Consider the following 17,026-nt stretch of genomic DNA (forward strand, 5'->3'; position numbering starts at 1 on the left):
TACTATTTCACTGCGAAGCAGATGATAGCGCTCCGCCCATCTTGGAGGCGGACCTGTTCCCTCAGTATATATCTGCATGAGTCTCAAAGCTCTTTCAGAGATAGCTGAAACTTGAACACTCTCAGTTAATCATTAAGCAGGTGTTGAGATTAGTTTTGTCAAGCCTCCATGTAAGTTGCATCATGTCTTGTCAAGGGTCATCATATTTATACATTTTGTGTTAATATAAAACATCACAAAATAATTTTTTGAAATTCTTTATTCACAGAATCAGCTGTCAAGATGAGTTCTTCCAGTCATCAACGTAAGTAATTGATTTACTTATTTTTGTATTATTCTTTAAATTAATGTTCACCACATTTATAAAATGTTGTTTAATGCTAAACATGCTGAACATTAAATTATTTGAATACTTTATATACAAAAACGGGAACTTTGAATATTGGTTTGGAACTGATTTCAATAAAAATTTAACTTGAAAAATTTTTTATTTAATTTTTGCTTAATTAATTTTGAGTATTTATTTGCAGCTAAAGCTTTAACTTGATAAATATTTTTATTTTTCTTGACTGTTGCTTGTTTATTATTACTGTCTTTGGGGAAAATAAATATAATCAAATGAAGTAGAAAGGTTTTACATCAGCATTAGCACTTCAGATGACACCATGATATAACTAGGTAATTTTATTTTCATTTTATTATTTTCATTGGGTTGCCAACGTAACAAAACGAGTAAGAACTTACAAAAAATATTTTTATCACAATTTCTGTTTTAAATTTTTATTTAGATTTAATGAGTTTGTGCTCATTTTTGGACTCTAGTAACCGCTTTTGAGCTGAAAGTAATGATCAGAAGACCTTCCAATAGCAAGTACTTGATTTAAAATTCACACTTTAATGCCATTGTCAATAGCTACAACAGGGTCGGCAGTATTGTTTTCAAGTCATCAATTTGTGTGTGTAGACAGTCTGCATCTGTGTTTGGGAGTAAGTGTCCTTTGGCACATTTATGATTCTTGATGATTCCTAAGAATACTAAGAGTTTGAAACTTCATTTCTGCAGAAAACCCTGTGAAGTTTACTATCACTCTGTTTGGAACAAAGCGTGACTTAATGAACAAGATTGGATGTGCATTCCTCAATAACAATAATTTTGTTGAAATGGAGAACGACTTGGTCATTGGAGAGAATGAGTTATTAAGAATCATCATCATTCCTGATTTCTTCAAAGATGATTGCCCCTATCCAGACCAGCTGATTATTGACCTCATGGCACATTCTGATTCTGGAATTCATCTGTTCATAGTGGCAACAGAAAACCACGACGAAATAAGACATCAGATCTCTAGGCTTACAGAATTCTTTAATAAACCAGTCAATCAACAATTACTAACCATCATAGAAAACAACGAAAACTCCAGTATAATCCTTTGCTTGGAGAACCATCAGTTGTCTCTAGAAATGAACGAATTTGCTGATTATTGTTACTCCATATGTGAAAGCCATGAACCATTCCAGTCTCAAGACACAGACTACAGTAAAAAGGTTGTGGACAGAAGGAAAGCTGAACTGAAACGTAAAAGGTAAAGATTGTATTTTGTTTCTTTCTTTGTGTCACAAATAATTCTGTCTAAAAGTGTCTGTTAACCTCTAGTAACACAATGTCTTTGCTTCACCTTGTTCTCTGTCACTGTGTCTGCGTGAACAAAAGCACTCCACTAAGCAGCAAGATCATTGTCCATATGTTTTTACAGTTCTTGAATATTGCTCCTAAGTGGCATTTATGCTTCTTTTTTTTTACACAAATAGTTGCATAACACATTTTTGTTCCCACTTGCTCTTAAGTTAGTTGTAAGAAGCATTAGGTACATTGTGAGAATACATTTTTTGAACATTTGTATAGTTTTTTCTTAACATTGCATTAACAAATTCAGCCCTTTAGATTAAAACTTTGAAGGTGAAGCCTAATTTTTAAGGCCTCTAGGGAATTCAATTAAACTGTTGACCAGATGCGTTTTACCGGGAGAAAGTGTGGATATGCATATAAGATTTATTATCCTGGTAGGTGCACTTTTGGTAATGACATTTATTATTCACTGCTAAAAAGGTATGTAAAAATGTTCCCTGCAAAAATTCCCTGTCCATAGCGTTTTTGTTTATTGTGGAGAGGGTGATATTTGTGATATTTTATAATTTCTTTGTTGTCATTTGTTTTGACTTACAGTGCTAATAACAAATGTGCCAGGAACAAAAGGTCCCCTCTGTATAACCATGAGAACAAATGTAAGTTTCTTATTTATATATATCTGTTGGGGGACTCACTTTTTTGTGGTTATTCACATATGAAATTACAAACAAGAAAAAAGTGAAAAAATATATATACACCAAGTTAACCAGACAATCCATTTACTATACTTAAAGACACGTGTCATCAAAGTTTGATCTTTCAGTTGTCATAGACAAATGAGCAGAACTACTTGCACAACCTTATGCCGGAGTGTTGCAATACCTAAACTGAATGCATAATTGCATTGCAATTGCATAATTTAAATGTTACAGTGACATTGTGTGATGAAACATTTTGCAGATGTGACTAAATTTAAAACCCTTCAAAAGTGAATTTAAGACCAGTTAGTTCATTAGCAAATATGCATCTAAGACATTCTGAAACTTTAAGGATATTTGACAGGATCAGTGTTAGTCATTTGAGGACAATAAAGAGTTAATAAAATAAAGCTGTTTAAATGATAAACTGTAACAAATATGTGAATTAGAAAATTTATAAAATGAAGTGAGAAAGAAAATGGGATTATTCCATGATATAATTTTTGCAGTATCCATTTATTAATAAAATAATTCAGAGGTAGCTTAAAGCTCAGACACCATAGCTCCTCACTTACCGTATTTTCACGACCATAAGGTACACATAAAAGTCTTAGATTTTCTTCAAAAAGTGCGGCGCACCCTATAGTGCAGTGCGCCCTGTGTGTGTTGAAGGAGGACGTAGTAGAGAACACCCTGAGGAGGCTAAAGGGGGAAGTGTGGGCGTTGATTGTATATACAATTGCACATACCTGTATAAAAGAACAGGTATGTGCGTTATGCAGAACATCGTTGTTATGCTTATGAAGCACAGTTTAAACTGAAGGCCATCAGCTACACGGAGGAACACGGAAATCGAGCAGCCGCGAGAGAATTTAAGATTAATGAATTGATGGTTCGCAAGTAGAGGAAGCTGGAAAACAAGCTCCGACAGGTCAAGAAGACGCAGCTGAGTTTCCGCGGACATAAGGCGAGGTGGCCCGAGTTGGAGGAAAGACTCGAGCAATGGATCATCGAGCAAAGATCGAGTGGGAGAAGCGTTTCGACTTCACCATTCGACTAAAAGCAGTAACGCTAGCAGAAGAAATGAAAATTGAACATTTCCAAGGAGGTCCGTCTTGGTGCTTTCGTTTCATGAAACGGTGCCATTTTTCCCTCCGGAGCAGGACTACGGTAGCGCAGCAACTTCCAGCGGATTATAATGAAAAGCTGGCCATCTTCTGCTCCCACTGCAGCAAACACATCGCCGACAAACACATCCAGCCCAGCCACATCACTAACATGGACGAGGTGCCGCTCACTTTCGACATCCCGGTGAGTCACACTGTGTAGGGGACCAGCACGGTAGCGATACGCACAACGGGGCACGAAAAGTCTTCTTTTACTGTTGTGCTTGGCTGCCATGTTAATGGACAGAAACTGCCGCCTATGGTGATTTTTAAGAGAAAGACTTTGCCTAAAGAGAAGTTTCCAGCAGGAGTCACCATTAAGGCAAATGAAAAGGGCTGGATGGATGAGGAAATGATGAAAGAGTGGCTGAGGGAGGTGTATGTAAGGAGACCAGGTGGTTTTTTCCACGCATCACCATCGCTGTTGATCTGTGACTCTATGCATCTCACAGCCGATGTGAAAAAACAAGTGAAGCAAATGAACTGTGAGCTTGCTGTCATTCAGGAGGCCTGACAAAGGAACTCCAACCGCTGGACATCGGTGTGAACCGGCCGTTCAAAGTAAGGCTGCGAGCGGCGTGGGAGCGATGGATGACCGATGGAGACCACAGTTTCACTAAGAGTGGAAGGCAGCGCCGGGCGAGTTACGCCACAATTTGCGAATGGATTGTTGATGCTTGGGCTAACATGTCTGCTTGCACTGTTGTTCGAGCTTTCGCAAAAGCCGGCATTATTTCCGAGGAGCCGCACGGCACGGAAAGTGACTCTGACGGTGAAGAAAGTGAACCTGGAATGTTTGATGGAGATTTAGCGCAGCTGTTCAATTCAGACACAGAGGATGAGGACTTCGATGGGTTTGATTGATGACAATTACCAGTAATATAGATGTGAGTACTAAACTCAGTTTTGCTCCTGCTTTATTTTTAAATACACATACTTGTATGCGCCATATAATCAGGTGTGCCTTATGTGTGTGTTAAATACAGTAATGGCACACATAACTGAGACTGCGTCTTTTAGTACGGTGCGTCTTATGGTCGTGAAAATACGGTAATGTCTGACACTGTTTTGAGAAACTGCTGGTAACTGTAGATAAAATAACTAATTATTTGTTCTAACACTATATTCCAGTTCAGAGTGCCTCTGATGGAAGTGAAGATATATTTAACATCATTCTGCTGGGTAGCACTGGAACTGGAAAGAGTGCCTCAGCAAACACCATCGTGAATGCTGGAAAACACAACAGTTATGCAAATCAGCATTTTACATCTCAACCAAGCCCAGTACCAGTGACCACCAAGTGTGAGGAGAAAATAGTAGAGATGTTTGGAAAACATTTTAGAGTGGTCGACACCCCAGACTTCTTTTACGATGAGGAACATGTAAACCAGGCACAAGTATTGGAGTGTAAGAAGTACTGTCAGCCACGGCACTGCGTGGTATTACTTGTGATACAGCTGGGCAGGTTCACAGACGGTGAGAGAGGAATATTACCAAAGCTGGAGAAAAAGCTTGGCTGGACGATCAGGAATAACACAATCATCCTGTTTACACATGGAGAAGATTTGCAGGGCAGTGTAGATAAATTTATTAGTACACGGAGTCACCTCAAGTGCATTATTGACGCTTGTAGCAATCGTTACCATGTGTTCAAGAACACCACCAGCAACTCTAAACAAGTCACAGAACTCATCAAGAATTTTCCAGGGATGTTTCCTATTTCCACCGAAGAACTATCAGGTCAACGCTGCTGTTTGTGTTAACTGCAGCTAATATAAAGTGAATGTCTACATAAGACGAGTTGGAACCAGTTTGTGCAGTGTAGTAAATATAAATGAAATATACTAATGCTGGGTGTTCATACTATTGTTGTATAATTTAATGATATGCTATCTGTAATGTTTTTTTTTTAATGCTGTTTTATGCTCAAATTTCATGCCAACTGTTTGCCTCTGAATATGTTTTTTAAGCCTTTGGGGAAACATAAAGAACCTTTTGAAATGTACAAATCTGATTTAAAAAAGATATATATGTACATATATACATGCACTAAATCTGTAAGCTTGTTAATAAATGCACCATATATTATATAGAGAAAAAATGTCAACCAGTAAAATAACATTTGATAGCTAATCTTTTTGCATATGATGTTTATGCAAGGCAGTGTTCAAAGAGATCAAAAAGGCACTCCAGCAAATAATAAACTAAGCCACAATAAATGTTGTTGACTCAAATTAGTGAAATGTCTGGGTCAGTCTTCTACTTTTTTCTGCCACTGTTAATGTGTTCTGGTACAATTGGTTGTATTGAATTGCTGAATAATAATAAATGTATCATACATTTTGGTTGTAGTATATATATCTACAACCAATTGTAGATATATACAACAATTATTATATGTATATATCAGTACATATAATAATAATAATAATAATAATAATAATAATAATAATAATAATAATAATAATACAATTTATTTGTAGGCGCCTTTTAGACCCTCAAGGTCACCTTACAGTAACACGTAAGCAATACCATAAAAAACATAAGAAAAAATGTATATATAGAAAACATGGAAGATAAAATTTAGACATAAACAGTCATAAAAGTATAAAAGCAAATATAAAAACTGAGCAAGGTAAAAATGGCCTAAGACAGATCAGGTGTATGCAATTCTAAACAGATGGGTTTTGAGTAGTGATTTAAAAGTGGTGAGACAGTGTGTGGTCCGTAGAGCAAGTGGGAGTGCATTCCAAAGTCTCGGGCAAAACAACTAAAGGCTCTGAGTCCAATGGTAGTCAGGCGAGCAGGTGGAACTGACAGAAGGGAAGCTGAAGAAGAGCAGAGTGTACGAAGGGGCGAGTATGTATGGAGAAGATCGGATAGATATGGAGGAGCGAGGTTATGAAGCGCTTTGAAAGTGAGAAGCAGGATCTTGAAATTGACACGGAGGTGAATTGGGAGCCAATGGAGCTGTTTAAGAACAGCTGTTATATGTTCAGTGGATCCAGTGGCGGTCCTAGCCTGTTTGGCGCCCTGGGCGAACACTCCCTCTGCCCCCCCCCCCCCCCCCCCCCCACACACACACACACACACACACACACAGACAAAACATATTAAGGATTGTACATTAACATAAAGCTGTTGTACACAAACATATGAAGACAGAGAGAGTATGCATAGTATGCAAACAGCTACCAAACAGCCATCATAATTCGTCATACAATGAGAACAGGACAAATCAACAATTGACAACGACTAATTAATATTAAATTCTGTAACATAATGTATTGTTTGGAGTTTAGTCTGTTACTGTTACTATTTTTACCATTTCTTCTTGGAGCAACTGTAATGCACATAATTTCCTTAGGGATTAATAAAGTATTCTGATTCTGATTCTGATAGTTTCAGGATGACCTGCCATCATCCAATCACACATCTGCTTACCTGCATCTTTTACTCGTTTCTCCTCCTCTTCTTTTCTCTTTTTTCTAAACTGAGCACCTGATGGCTTTGAACTTTTCTTGTCCATCTTCCATTGGTTTTAATTTTGCACTCATCCCACCCAACAGCCATCCCTCAACCCAAGGATCACCACAACATGATCTAACACACCTACACCTTAGTTCACAGATTCACTTTGTCTAGGGTGCATTTCTGAGATTTCACACAACCCAGGATTCAAATCATCAATACATAATGGGCTTGGATTTACATGTAACAATGTAGTTTATATTTGGAAAAGTGCGCAGAAATGTGAAATGGCACAAATACTGATAGATCAAAAATTGCAATAAAAATAAGAAAGAAAATCATAAAGAAATTAAAAGCAGAAATTGTAAATAATAACATATTTAACTATCACAGGTGCAGTATCTTTGTCATTTCCTAAAGTGTGTAAAGACATAATCCTAACGGTGATGAGGCAGAATTTATTACATTTTTCAATGGCATGAATATTTGGGATTTTCTATACAGTATTTGTCATTCTAAAGAAAAAAAAAACATTAATATGGTCTGTAGCGCATCTGATCTATGGTTGTCATCATTGATGTATCACCCCAAGGGTGCACCCCAAAGGGATCAATAAAGTTAAGTCTAAGTCTAATACATACTTGTGGTTAAGTATTTGAACTACCCTGATAGCTTTGGAGTTTCTCCGTACATTGTACAATTTTTGTCTTGGTTTTTCTTTTAGCCAACAGAAGATCCAGCTGCATACCATACCATACCATACCACCTTTATTTATAAAGCACTTTAACATAAAACCAGAGTTCACAAAGTGCTGTACATGCTAATAGCATAAGTAAAGAAAATTAAAAAATAAGATAAAATAAAATAACTAAATAACTAAAATAAATTAAAACATGTTAAAACAAATTGAGTCTACTCTAATCAGTGCCAAAGGTTTCAGCGAAAAAATATGTTTTAAGAAGACTTTTAAACTCAGAAAGAGAAGAGGCCTGCCTAACGTGCAAGGGCAGATCATTCCACAACTTTGGAGCAGCTACAGCAAAAGCACGGTCACCTTTAAATTTATACTTAGTTTTCGGTACCTTAAGGAGCTGCTGATTGGCGGACCTAAGGGAACGGGCAGGTGTATATGGTTGTAGTAGCTCCGAAAGGTGGGGTGGGGGTGGGCAGGCCATTAAGAGATTTAAAAACAAATAAAAACAATCCTAAAATGTACAGGTAGCCAGTGGAGTGAAATTAAAATTGGGGTAATGTGCTCAGACTTTTTTGTTCCAGTTAAAAGTTTAATTTCAACCAACCTGCAGGCGCCTAATGGACGCATTACTAACCCCAAAATAAAGTGCGTTACAATAATCCAGCCTAGAAGTAACAAAGGCATGGATTAATGTCTCAAAAAGCTGTTTTGATAAGATGGGCTTTATTTTGGCTAATTGCCTCAAATGAAAAAAAGCTAGATCTTACAACAGCTCTGACCTGGCTTTCAAGTTTAAGATCTGCCTCCATTTAAACTCCCAGATTCGTGATGACTGGTTTAACATACTGTTCCAGCGGACCAAGATCTATAGCAGTGGCCTCAGAAGCGCCACCAAAAACCAGCACTTCTGTTTTCTGCTCATTAAAATGTAAAAAGTTCAAAGCCATCCAGGCCCTTATTTCATCAAGGCATCTGAGCAGCGGGTCTACTGAGAAGCCATTTATCCTTTTAAGTGGGAAATAAATCTGGGAGTCATCAGCATAGCAGTGGAAGGAAATCCCATGTTTCCTGAAAATAGACCCAAGGGGTAGGAGACATAGGGAGAAAAGAAGTGGGCCTAAAACTGAACCCTGTGGGACCCCACATTGAAGAGAAGCAGCAGAGGATACAAACTAACCGAGTTTCACAGAGAAAGTTTGCTCTGCCAAATAAGATCTGAACCACTCCAGTGCGGTACTCCTAACACCCACCAACTGCTCTAACCGGGAGATTAAAATATTATTATCCACTGTATCAAAAGCAGCAGTTAAATCTAACAGCACGATAATAACGCAGTCACCTGAGTCAGTTGCTAAAAACACATCATTAAAGACTCTTAAAAGGGCAGATTTGGTACTATGTAGAGCTTTAAAACCAGATCGGAAAACCTCTAAAATACCGTGTTGATTTGAAGATTGACAAGTACAACACCAGAGGACAGACTACTATTTACAATGGATTGTACGACTGATGCTATAGTGACAAAAACCTCTTTGAAAAATCGAGGAGGGAGAGCATCATAAGGGGAACCTGAGGGCTTCAGGTGAGCAACCAACTCCTGCAGGCAGTGCAAAGAAACTGGCTCAAACCTGTCAAAGACAGCAGAGCAGCAGAGGGACAGGGATAGAAGGGTCGAGAACGGACTGGGAAATCTGCGCTTTCACAGATAGCACTTTATCAATAAAGAAGTGTAGGAAGTTTTCACAAATTTCCTGAGAGCACTCGACACCAACAGTCTGTGGAGCATGAAGGACCATGTCAATAGTCTTAAATAAGACATGAGGCTTACGACAATTTGCCTGAATAATAGCAGCAAAATGTTTCATCTTAGCATCTTTTACAGTTTTCTGGTAGGAATTCCAGTAATTTTGTAATATTTGGTATGACACCTGAAGTTGATCATTCTTCCATTTACGTTCAGCTCTCCTACACTTTCTTCTGGCAGCACGGGTGTCTTCATTCAGCCAGGGTTCAGATTTGGCTTTAACTTGCCGAAGCTTAAAGGGGGCCACCGCTCTTCTGTATCATTACATATGGAATCAGGAAGGCTGCAGTTCTGATTAAAAAACAATAGAGAACTGAACAGCAGAGGAAGGGTTAAAAATGCGACAGCACCTCACAACAACAGGAGGAAGATTAACTTTGGTACAAGGAAGGGAAACCTCAAACAAGACAGGCTTATGATCCGACCATACAATATCACAAACCTCTAAGTTAGAGACAGGTAAATTGTGAGTTAAAACAAGATCCAACGTGTGCCCATATTTTTGTGTAGGCACAGACACAGATTGCACAAGATTAAAAGAGTCAATAAGATTTAAAAAGTCCTTTGCCATTGGCTTGTCAGGGCAGCACACGTGAATATTGAAGTCCCCAACAATAAGGACATGATCATATTTTGGCATAATTTCAGCCAACAGATCAGAAAAGTCATTTAAGAAGTCCTTATTGTATTTTGGGGGTCTGTAAACCACAGCACAGAGCACTGTGTGAGAGCAACCTAGCTCAAACATACTCAGTTCAAAGCTACTACGTGATGCTGAAAACGGCAGTGGTTTACATTTATACTGCTTCTTAAAAACAACCGCTAGTCCTCCTCCTCTGCCTGATATTCGAGGAGAGTTTAAAAAGCAGCAGTCATCAGGTAAGAGATCTGTGAAAACGCTGGACTCACCGGCCCTCAACCATGTCTCAGGTATACAGGAAATCCAGTCCTTGGGTCATAAATAAATCCCTTAAAATAAAAGTTTTATTACTCAGCGATCTAGTGTTCACCAAACCAAACCTGGTGGAGGTCAGCGTGTTCGTGGCTGACTGCGAGACCCGACACAGCGGCTGCAGGTTCTGCAGGTTTGCAACGCGCCGACAAAGATGCGGGAAAATCTGATCCGAGCCAACAACGGGCACCAGCGCGGCAAAAAGACATGACGACGCACAGATCCACGGTCGTTCTAAGGAGCCTTAAGTTTCACGAGCAGACCGCTACGTTTGCCCCGGCGTCTGAAACACTTTCGCCGTGAGGCTGGGGCCAGGGTCCGACAAAGGTTAGCTGATATCCCAGATAGGAATGGAGGTAACGTCTTATGTCCAGTATAAGTTGCACTGGTAAGATCACTGGCAACTAGTCGGAGGTTCAACAGAGTTTGGCAATTGTACATTAAAAGAGGGTTGACTCTAGCAATAAAAAACAACGCAAACAAACACAACAGGGGAAGAGACAGATGGCAGAGACAAAGGAATGTCTTGATCCTATAGATTGAACTCAGACGTTTTCAAATTTATGAAACAGAATGACAACATTCAACAATTAGACTTAACAAGACTTAACAAGAAGGTAAAGGACAATATCCATGAGCAGGACACCACAGGCTCATACAAAAAAGTCATGACAGGCTGTAGAAATTTTTATTGAAAAGTAGAGCTGTTTGACCAAGATGTAACTTAGGTCTGTGTTGGAAGGTTTGAACCTGATAGCTTTGAAGTTGCAATTTACACTTGAATTCTTTTTTTAAATTCTTATTAACGTAATATAAAGTACTTTTTTCTTTAAACACATGTGTTCTGCAAATTCTGTTTAAAATTGCAAATGCTCTCTTTATTACATTTTATATGTTGAGTAGCTAACTGGTTAACTGTTTATCTGTCTCTGTCTAGCTCTGTTTTTACCTGGGCACATGTGTTGCATGGATTCAGTCATATCTTACTAATGTCAGTGAATGAGGCCCAGCTGTAAAGTCAGAGCAGTCACACTGTATGTGTCTCATTGCCACTGGAGTTAAGGCTCCAGACATTCAGCTGGTGCTGCAGAAAAAGTAGAAATGTTTTTGATATGTTCTAATCTGCTGCTGTGTCTCTTTTACAAAGCTAGAACTGCAGCTAATCATACTCATGTAGCCAGTTAGTAAAACCCAAGTCACTGTCATACACAATATACATTTAGTGATAATCACACTGTATGTGGTCTTTTAGCGCTTCCTAGTGGTGTACTTGTGGAGTGGTGTTATTCTGGGTGATGAATGTAATTGTTGAGTGAGAGAGGCCGAGCCTGCATGCTGTTAGCACCTTAGCCACAGCTCGGGTGTGGAGAAGCTGAAAAAAGAAGGTTTTCTAGTTTGTAAAGAGGAAAAAAAATGAGAGGACTGAGTTAAAGAGAGGGTGGGGAGTAACACAGAGCAACAATGAAAGCTGCTCAGACATTTTAGACACCTTAACATTGAATGTTCTAGTGAGTTAGCTCCCAGCTAACTAGCAAACCAGCTATTTAGCAATCCAGCTAACTGCAGCCACAAGCTTTGACTGCGTCTTTATTACAAGAGCGTCAGACATTCACACTGGTTTCATTTGTAGATGATGATTGTGGTGTGGGTGTGGTCTCTGGCTGCTGCTAAGAAGATGCAGGACATGGCTGTGATGGCAGCTCCTGCGACACAGGACCAGCAGTTGGCGATGCTACGCCGTGAGTCGAAGCAGCTGACCGCGGCCCGATTCTATTGGCCCAGCATCTGGTCCGACATGCGCTGACGTGAACCGCTGTGCACCACCGGTGCGCGTTATGTCAGCTGGCTAACCAGCCTGCCATCCCTAAGGCGCCTTTGCATCCGTTAGCACTCATGGAGGACCTGTTTGAACGCATTGCCATGGACCTCATCGGGCCATTTCACCTGGCGGCTATTGCTTCGTATTAGTCCTAGTAGATTATGCAACATGATTCCTGGAAGCGGTGCCTCAGCGCACCATCTCCACGAGGAGTGTGGCGCAGATGCTGTCTCAAGTCATCTCCCAGGTCAGTATTCCGAAAGAAATACTGACCGACCAGGGCACGTCGTTCATGTCTCAGACACTGAAGGAGCTGTACGGGTTGCTGGGCATTAAGGCTGTTCGGACGAGCGTCTACCACCCTCAAACTGACGGGTTAGTGGAGCGGCAGAATAAAACCTCGAAGTCCATGATCCGTAAGTTTATTCATGAGGATGAACACAATTGGGATCGCTGGTTAAACAATCTGTTGTTTGCAGTGCAGGAGGTGCCCCAGGCCTCCACGGGATTTTCTCCCTTTGAATTGTTGTATGGCAGGAAGCCATGAGGGGTGCTCGACTTGATCAAGAAAAAATGGAAGGAAGGTCTGAGCCCCGCAAAGAGTGAAATTCAATACGTGCTGGACCTGAGAGCAAAGGTTGCCTTTTGCCTCACAGGGAATTGAATGAAATGCTGAAAATGGGAGTAGTAGAAGAGTCACACAGTGCTTGGTGTAGCCCCATAGTTCATGTCGTGAAGAAGGATGGGTGTATACGGTTCTGTGTCGACTATTGCAAGGTGAATGAGGTGTTATGTTTGATTCTTATCCCATGCCCCGGGTCAACGAGCTCCTGGACCGGTTGGGCACTGCTCGCTTTTTCATGTACGGTTTGAACTTCCATTCAGCTTGTTCGGTGTTGCGGCCACACGCCTGGGCGGAACATGTGTGGTGGCCACGGTCCTGGAGTCCCTGAGGCAGGGGGGCTCATGGCCAACTGGAAGAAGTGTGCGGTTGGATGAAGGGAGGTACAGTATCTGAGGTAACACTTGGGGGGGCAGGGAGGAGTGTCCGCAGGTGAAGAAAACAGTTGCCATTGCATCCTGCCCATGCCCCAAGACTAAAAAGGAGGTGAGTAGGTTCTTGGGGTTAGTGGGCTGCTACTGCCAGTTCGTTCCAGGGTTTGCGGCCCTGACCTCCCCTTAACTGATCTCACCTGAAAAGGTGCCGTGCCCTAGATCTGGTCGAGTGGACAGAGCAGGGCCAGGTGGCATTTGTGCAAGTGAAACAGGCTTTCTGTGGGGAGCCGCTGCTGTTCTTCCTCCCTTTTTGTCTGTAGACGGTTCCCTCGAGCAGAGGGCTGGGGGACGTTTTATCCCAGTAGATGGGGGGAGTCGACTGACCGCTTGTCTACACCAGCCGCAAGCTGATGGATCGGGAGTCGCGGTACAGCACCATGGAGAAAGAGTGCCTGGCAATCGGGTGGACGGTCGACTCCCTTGGCTACTATCTCCTGGGACGCCCATTCACCCTCTGCCCAGACCACGCCCCGCTGCAGTGGCTCCACCGCATGAAGGATGCCAATGCCTGGATCGTGGTATCTGGCTTTTCAGCCTTTTAAGTTCAAGGTGATCCATAGGCCGGGTGCGCAGATAGTTGTGGCCGGGGTGAGTAGGTTCGGCCGGATGGGCCCCAGCCTCAGTCGGGCAGTGGGGATGTGTGGCGTGGGTGAGGTCTCTTGCCCGATGAGGAGGGGTGGCACAGGGAGCTCCCGGGGCGGCGCAGAGGCATGGTGAACAGGTGTGCTGGGGACGAGTGATTGATTGTGAGTCTTTTTATGTTGTGGTGACAGTCGAGGAGGGTGGTGAGCGGATGTGACAGCGGAGCGGGAGTGTCTGTGTCCCATGCGTTTGTGCTAAAACTACAGTGAAAGTTCTCCAAAAGTTGATTCTGTTCATCTGGACGTAGCATTTTCAGTGGGAGAAACGTTTAGTCACTCATCCAAGTGACTTCTTCAGTCTCAGCTGACTGGAGGTTTCCCCAGTCTTATAAACATTTGCATAATGACTGAAACCAGCCCACTGAAGCCCTTTTAATGTAAAAGGGAAAGACCATCTCTGAATCAAGGAGGGGGCCTAAGGGTACATCTTTCGCCATCTTACAATACTGTGATTGTAGCCATTCCCCAACTCTCTGTGAATGGTACCCATGGCCATTGATCAGTGTGCTTTGATCTGTGGGTTTTGGTCAGTGGTTGTTGATCAATGGTCATGAGAATTTGCATAATTAAGATTAACCTTCTGGGGTCGACGGATGCGCCGGCGCGTCAAAATCACATGACCAATTTAAGATGAAACAGCAACAAGATGCAGCGACCCAGAGTCTCCATTTCAACCGCGGTCAAAAGTGCGGACTTCAAACTATATGCCAGTTTTTTTTAACTGTGTTGATGGGCCACGTAAAACCAGTTATGATAAAAAATATACGCAATGTTTTTTTGTGAACAAAACAGTGGTGTTTACAGCGGGAAGAACAGGAAGAACGTTTAAAACGGCGTTTTATACGGACAGCGCTAGCAAACACTCTCCGCTTGCAAGTGAAAAAAGAAAAAAACATCCCTTCCCTATTGGTGGTAAAGTTTACCATGTCAGCCAATCAAAAAATGATAGGGCAACATGTGGCACTTGGTTGTTTAGGGAGAAGGGGACAGTTTTAGTAGTGACACTTGCGGAAAGCGGGCGAGCAAAAGAAAGAGAGAGACACACCCCTCTCTGTTGCCTGTTCGGGCGGGGGGGCTGAGAGGAGGAGTTGGCCATCCGATAGGGGTCTGGAATGTGGGGCCTCCCTGCTGCTGCGGAGTTTGGGCGGTCTGCTTCTCTCCACCCCAGGGTAAAGGGTAACATTACCAGGGTCTGGGTGCAGTTTCTCCCTCCAGGGGCAAGGGAACCTTAACCTGGGTTGGGGAGTGTGATTGTGTGTACAGTGTCTATTGTCTGTCTCCACGTTGGGTGAGTGTTGAGCAATTGCATATGAGAGCATGAGGGTGGGAATGGATGTTTTTATCCGTGTGTGCCTGTTTGTCTGTGTCTATATGTCAGGTTGGGTATCAGACGCCACCTCTCTGAGGACATCTCAGGATGGGCGTCCAGGGACACACCGGCTCACTCCTGGTGGCTGCTTGTTGGGGCCTGGAGCCTGGGGCTCGCTCTGGCCACTTTAGGGGTGGGGTGCCCTCAGCCTCTCAGCCTGGGGCTCGGTCACTCTGGCACAGCTGGCTGCCGGCGGAGCTCACGGGCACGTCACTGCTACCCACTCTGGCTTCTGCTCCGCGGCTGCTGAGTGACCCCTCATCTGGGGCTCTCCTCAGCTCTTTCTGGGATAGTGGCGCGGCTGCCCCTCTGTTGGTCTTCCTTGGTCTCTTGTGTTCTGAGGGCCTCTGGATGTCTGGAGTCTTGATCTCCTCCATACCTGCTTCATGCCCTGGAGGACGGGGCTATGGCTCCCCACGCCCTCTAGCAGATCATTACATGAAGGAAGCTTTTAAATACAAGCGTGCTCATGCTCACAGGTGTACACACGGGTGCTCGCACACACAAACGACACCCTTTTTGGCTCCTACCTCAAAGCACACTGTGCGCTGTTGATCTTACGCGCTGCACAATAATGTTTAATATTTAGTATTTACTGTTATATTCACATAGATCATCGCGATGATGTTGTTTATTATATTGCTCTTTTATTTTTTTACTTGTTTTGTTTTTTTTCCTTCTCAACAGGTGATCCAGGTGATTGATATAAGGTGAATCAAATGGACCAATACGGCAAGGCTGGGATGGTCCATTTGGTAAAGAAAATTCGTTGGGCATCTTTCTTTGCTTTTAGACAATAATTCTGATGGCAAAAGAACCAAACGGGACAGGCAAAAAAAAAAAAAAAGAAAGAAAAAAGAAAGAAAGTGGGAGAGCAAGTTTTCATATGTGAGATATTAGTGACGTTTAGCGTGTTTAGATGCTATAGTTAGTGTGTTGTGTAGTTATTTTTTTGTATTGTGTGTCAGTTATACTCCTGAATGTCACAGTTGATCCAAAAAAGCCACCAAAGGCAAATTCCAGTGTAAACGCTGTCGCCACATGGAAAACAGGACTGATACACCTCCTGCTGTCAGACCTGGTTTAGGCCTGTGGTGTTCTCCTCTGTCTTAAACTGAACACAAGCTATTTTTTGGACTGTCACAAATAATTTGTGTGCCTTCTTATTTGATGAAGAACACCTGATTGTTCTGTAAATAGATTTAAATGGTTATATAAAAAACGCCTGAGGCCTTGGCTGCATTTTTAGGTAAATAGTACCATATAACTTTTTTGTGTTCAAAACTTGTGCATAATTTTTAGAAATGTACAATTTCTATTTACATTTCAAGTTATGAAAATGATTTGTTAAACATGTTTGTGGGTTTTACAGTAAAAAATATAACTTTTTTCTACTCGGATTTTGAATTTTTTGTCTGAATTTAGATCAATTGTGCTAATATAGTATGCCAAAATGAAAGAAATAACTCAAATCCAGATGTCCAGATGAACAGAATCAACTTTTGGAGATTGACTTTCCCGGATGATTGAGAATGCATCAAGACACAGTGAACATTGTTAATGAAATAAACGTGCTGTCACCACACCCGTGGACCTCTGTATGTGTGTCGGGGTCCAACTTCAAAATAATATATTCTCACACCGATCCTTCATGACGATGCTGCCATCCACCCACTGCTCCTGGATTGACATCTTCATCGTCATCTCCATCAGCCCTCACAATACTCC

At 41.8% G+C, this 17,026-nt stretch overlaps 2 protein-coding genes across 10 annotated transcripts in view; one reads left to right on the top strand and one right to left on the bottom strand.

The window, feature by feature from the left end:
• LOC118456097 (protein NLRC3-like) overlaps positions 1-17,026 on the bottom strand; it is a 559,092-nt gene that overhangs the window by 361,776 nt on the left and 180,290 nt on the right. The gene's annotated exons all lie outside the window — the stretch shown is intronic.
• On the top strand, positions 111-5,332 carry LOC102777448 (uncharacterized). The gene is made up of 5 exons (XM_087845775.1): positions 111-170; positions 269-304; positions 1,064-1,583; positions 2,225-2,283; positions 4,623-5,332. Exons 2-5 carry the CDS (start codon positions 283-285, stop codon positions 5,252-5,254), a joined length of 1,233 nt encoding a protein of 410 aa, XP_087701901.1. The 5' UTR covers positions 111-170; positions 269-282; the 3' UTR covers positions 5,255-5,332.

This window comes from Neolamprologus brichardi, chromosome 9 (assembly GCF_056152115.1).
Source record: "Neolamprologus brichardi isolate AB-2024 chromosome 9, ASM5615211v1, whole genome shotgun sequence".
NCBI lineage: Eukaryota > Metazoa > Chordata > Actinopteri > Cichliformes > Cichlidae > Neolamprologus > Neolamprologus brichardi.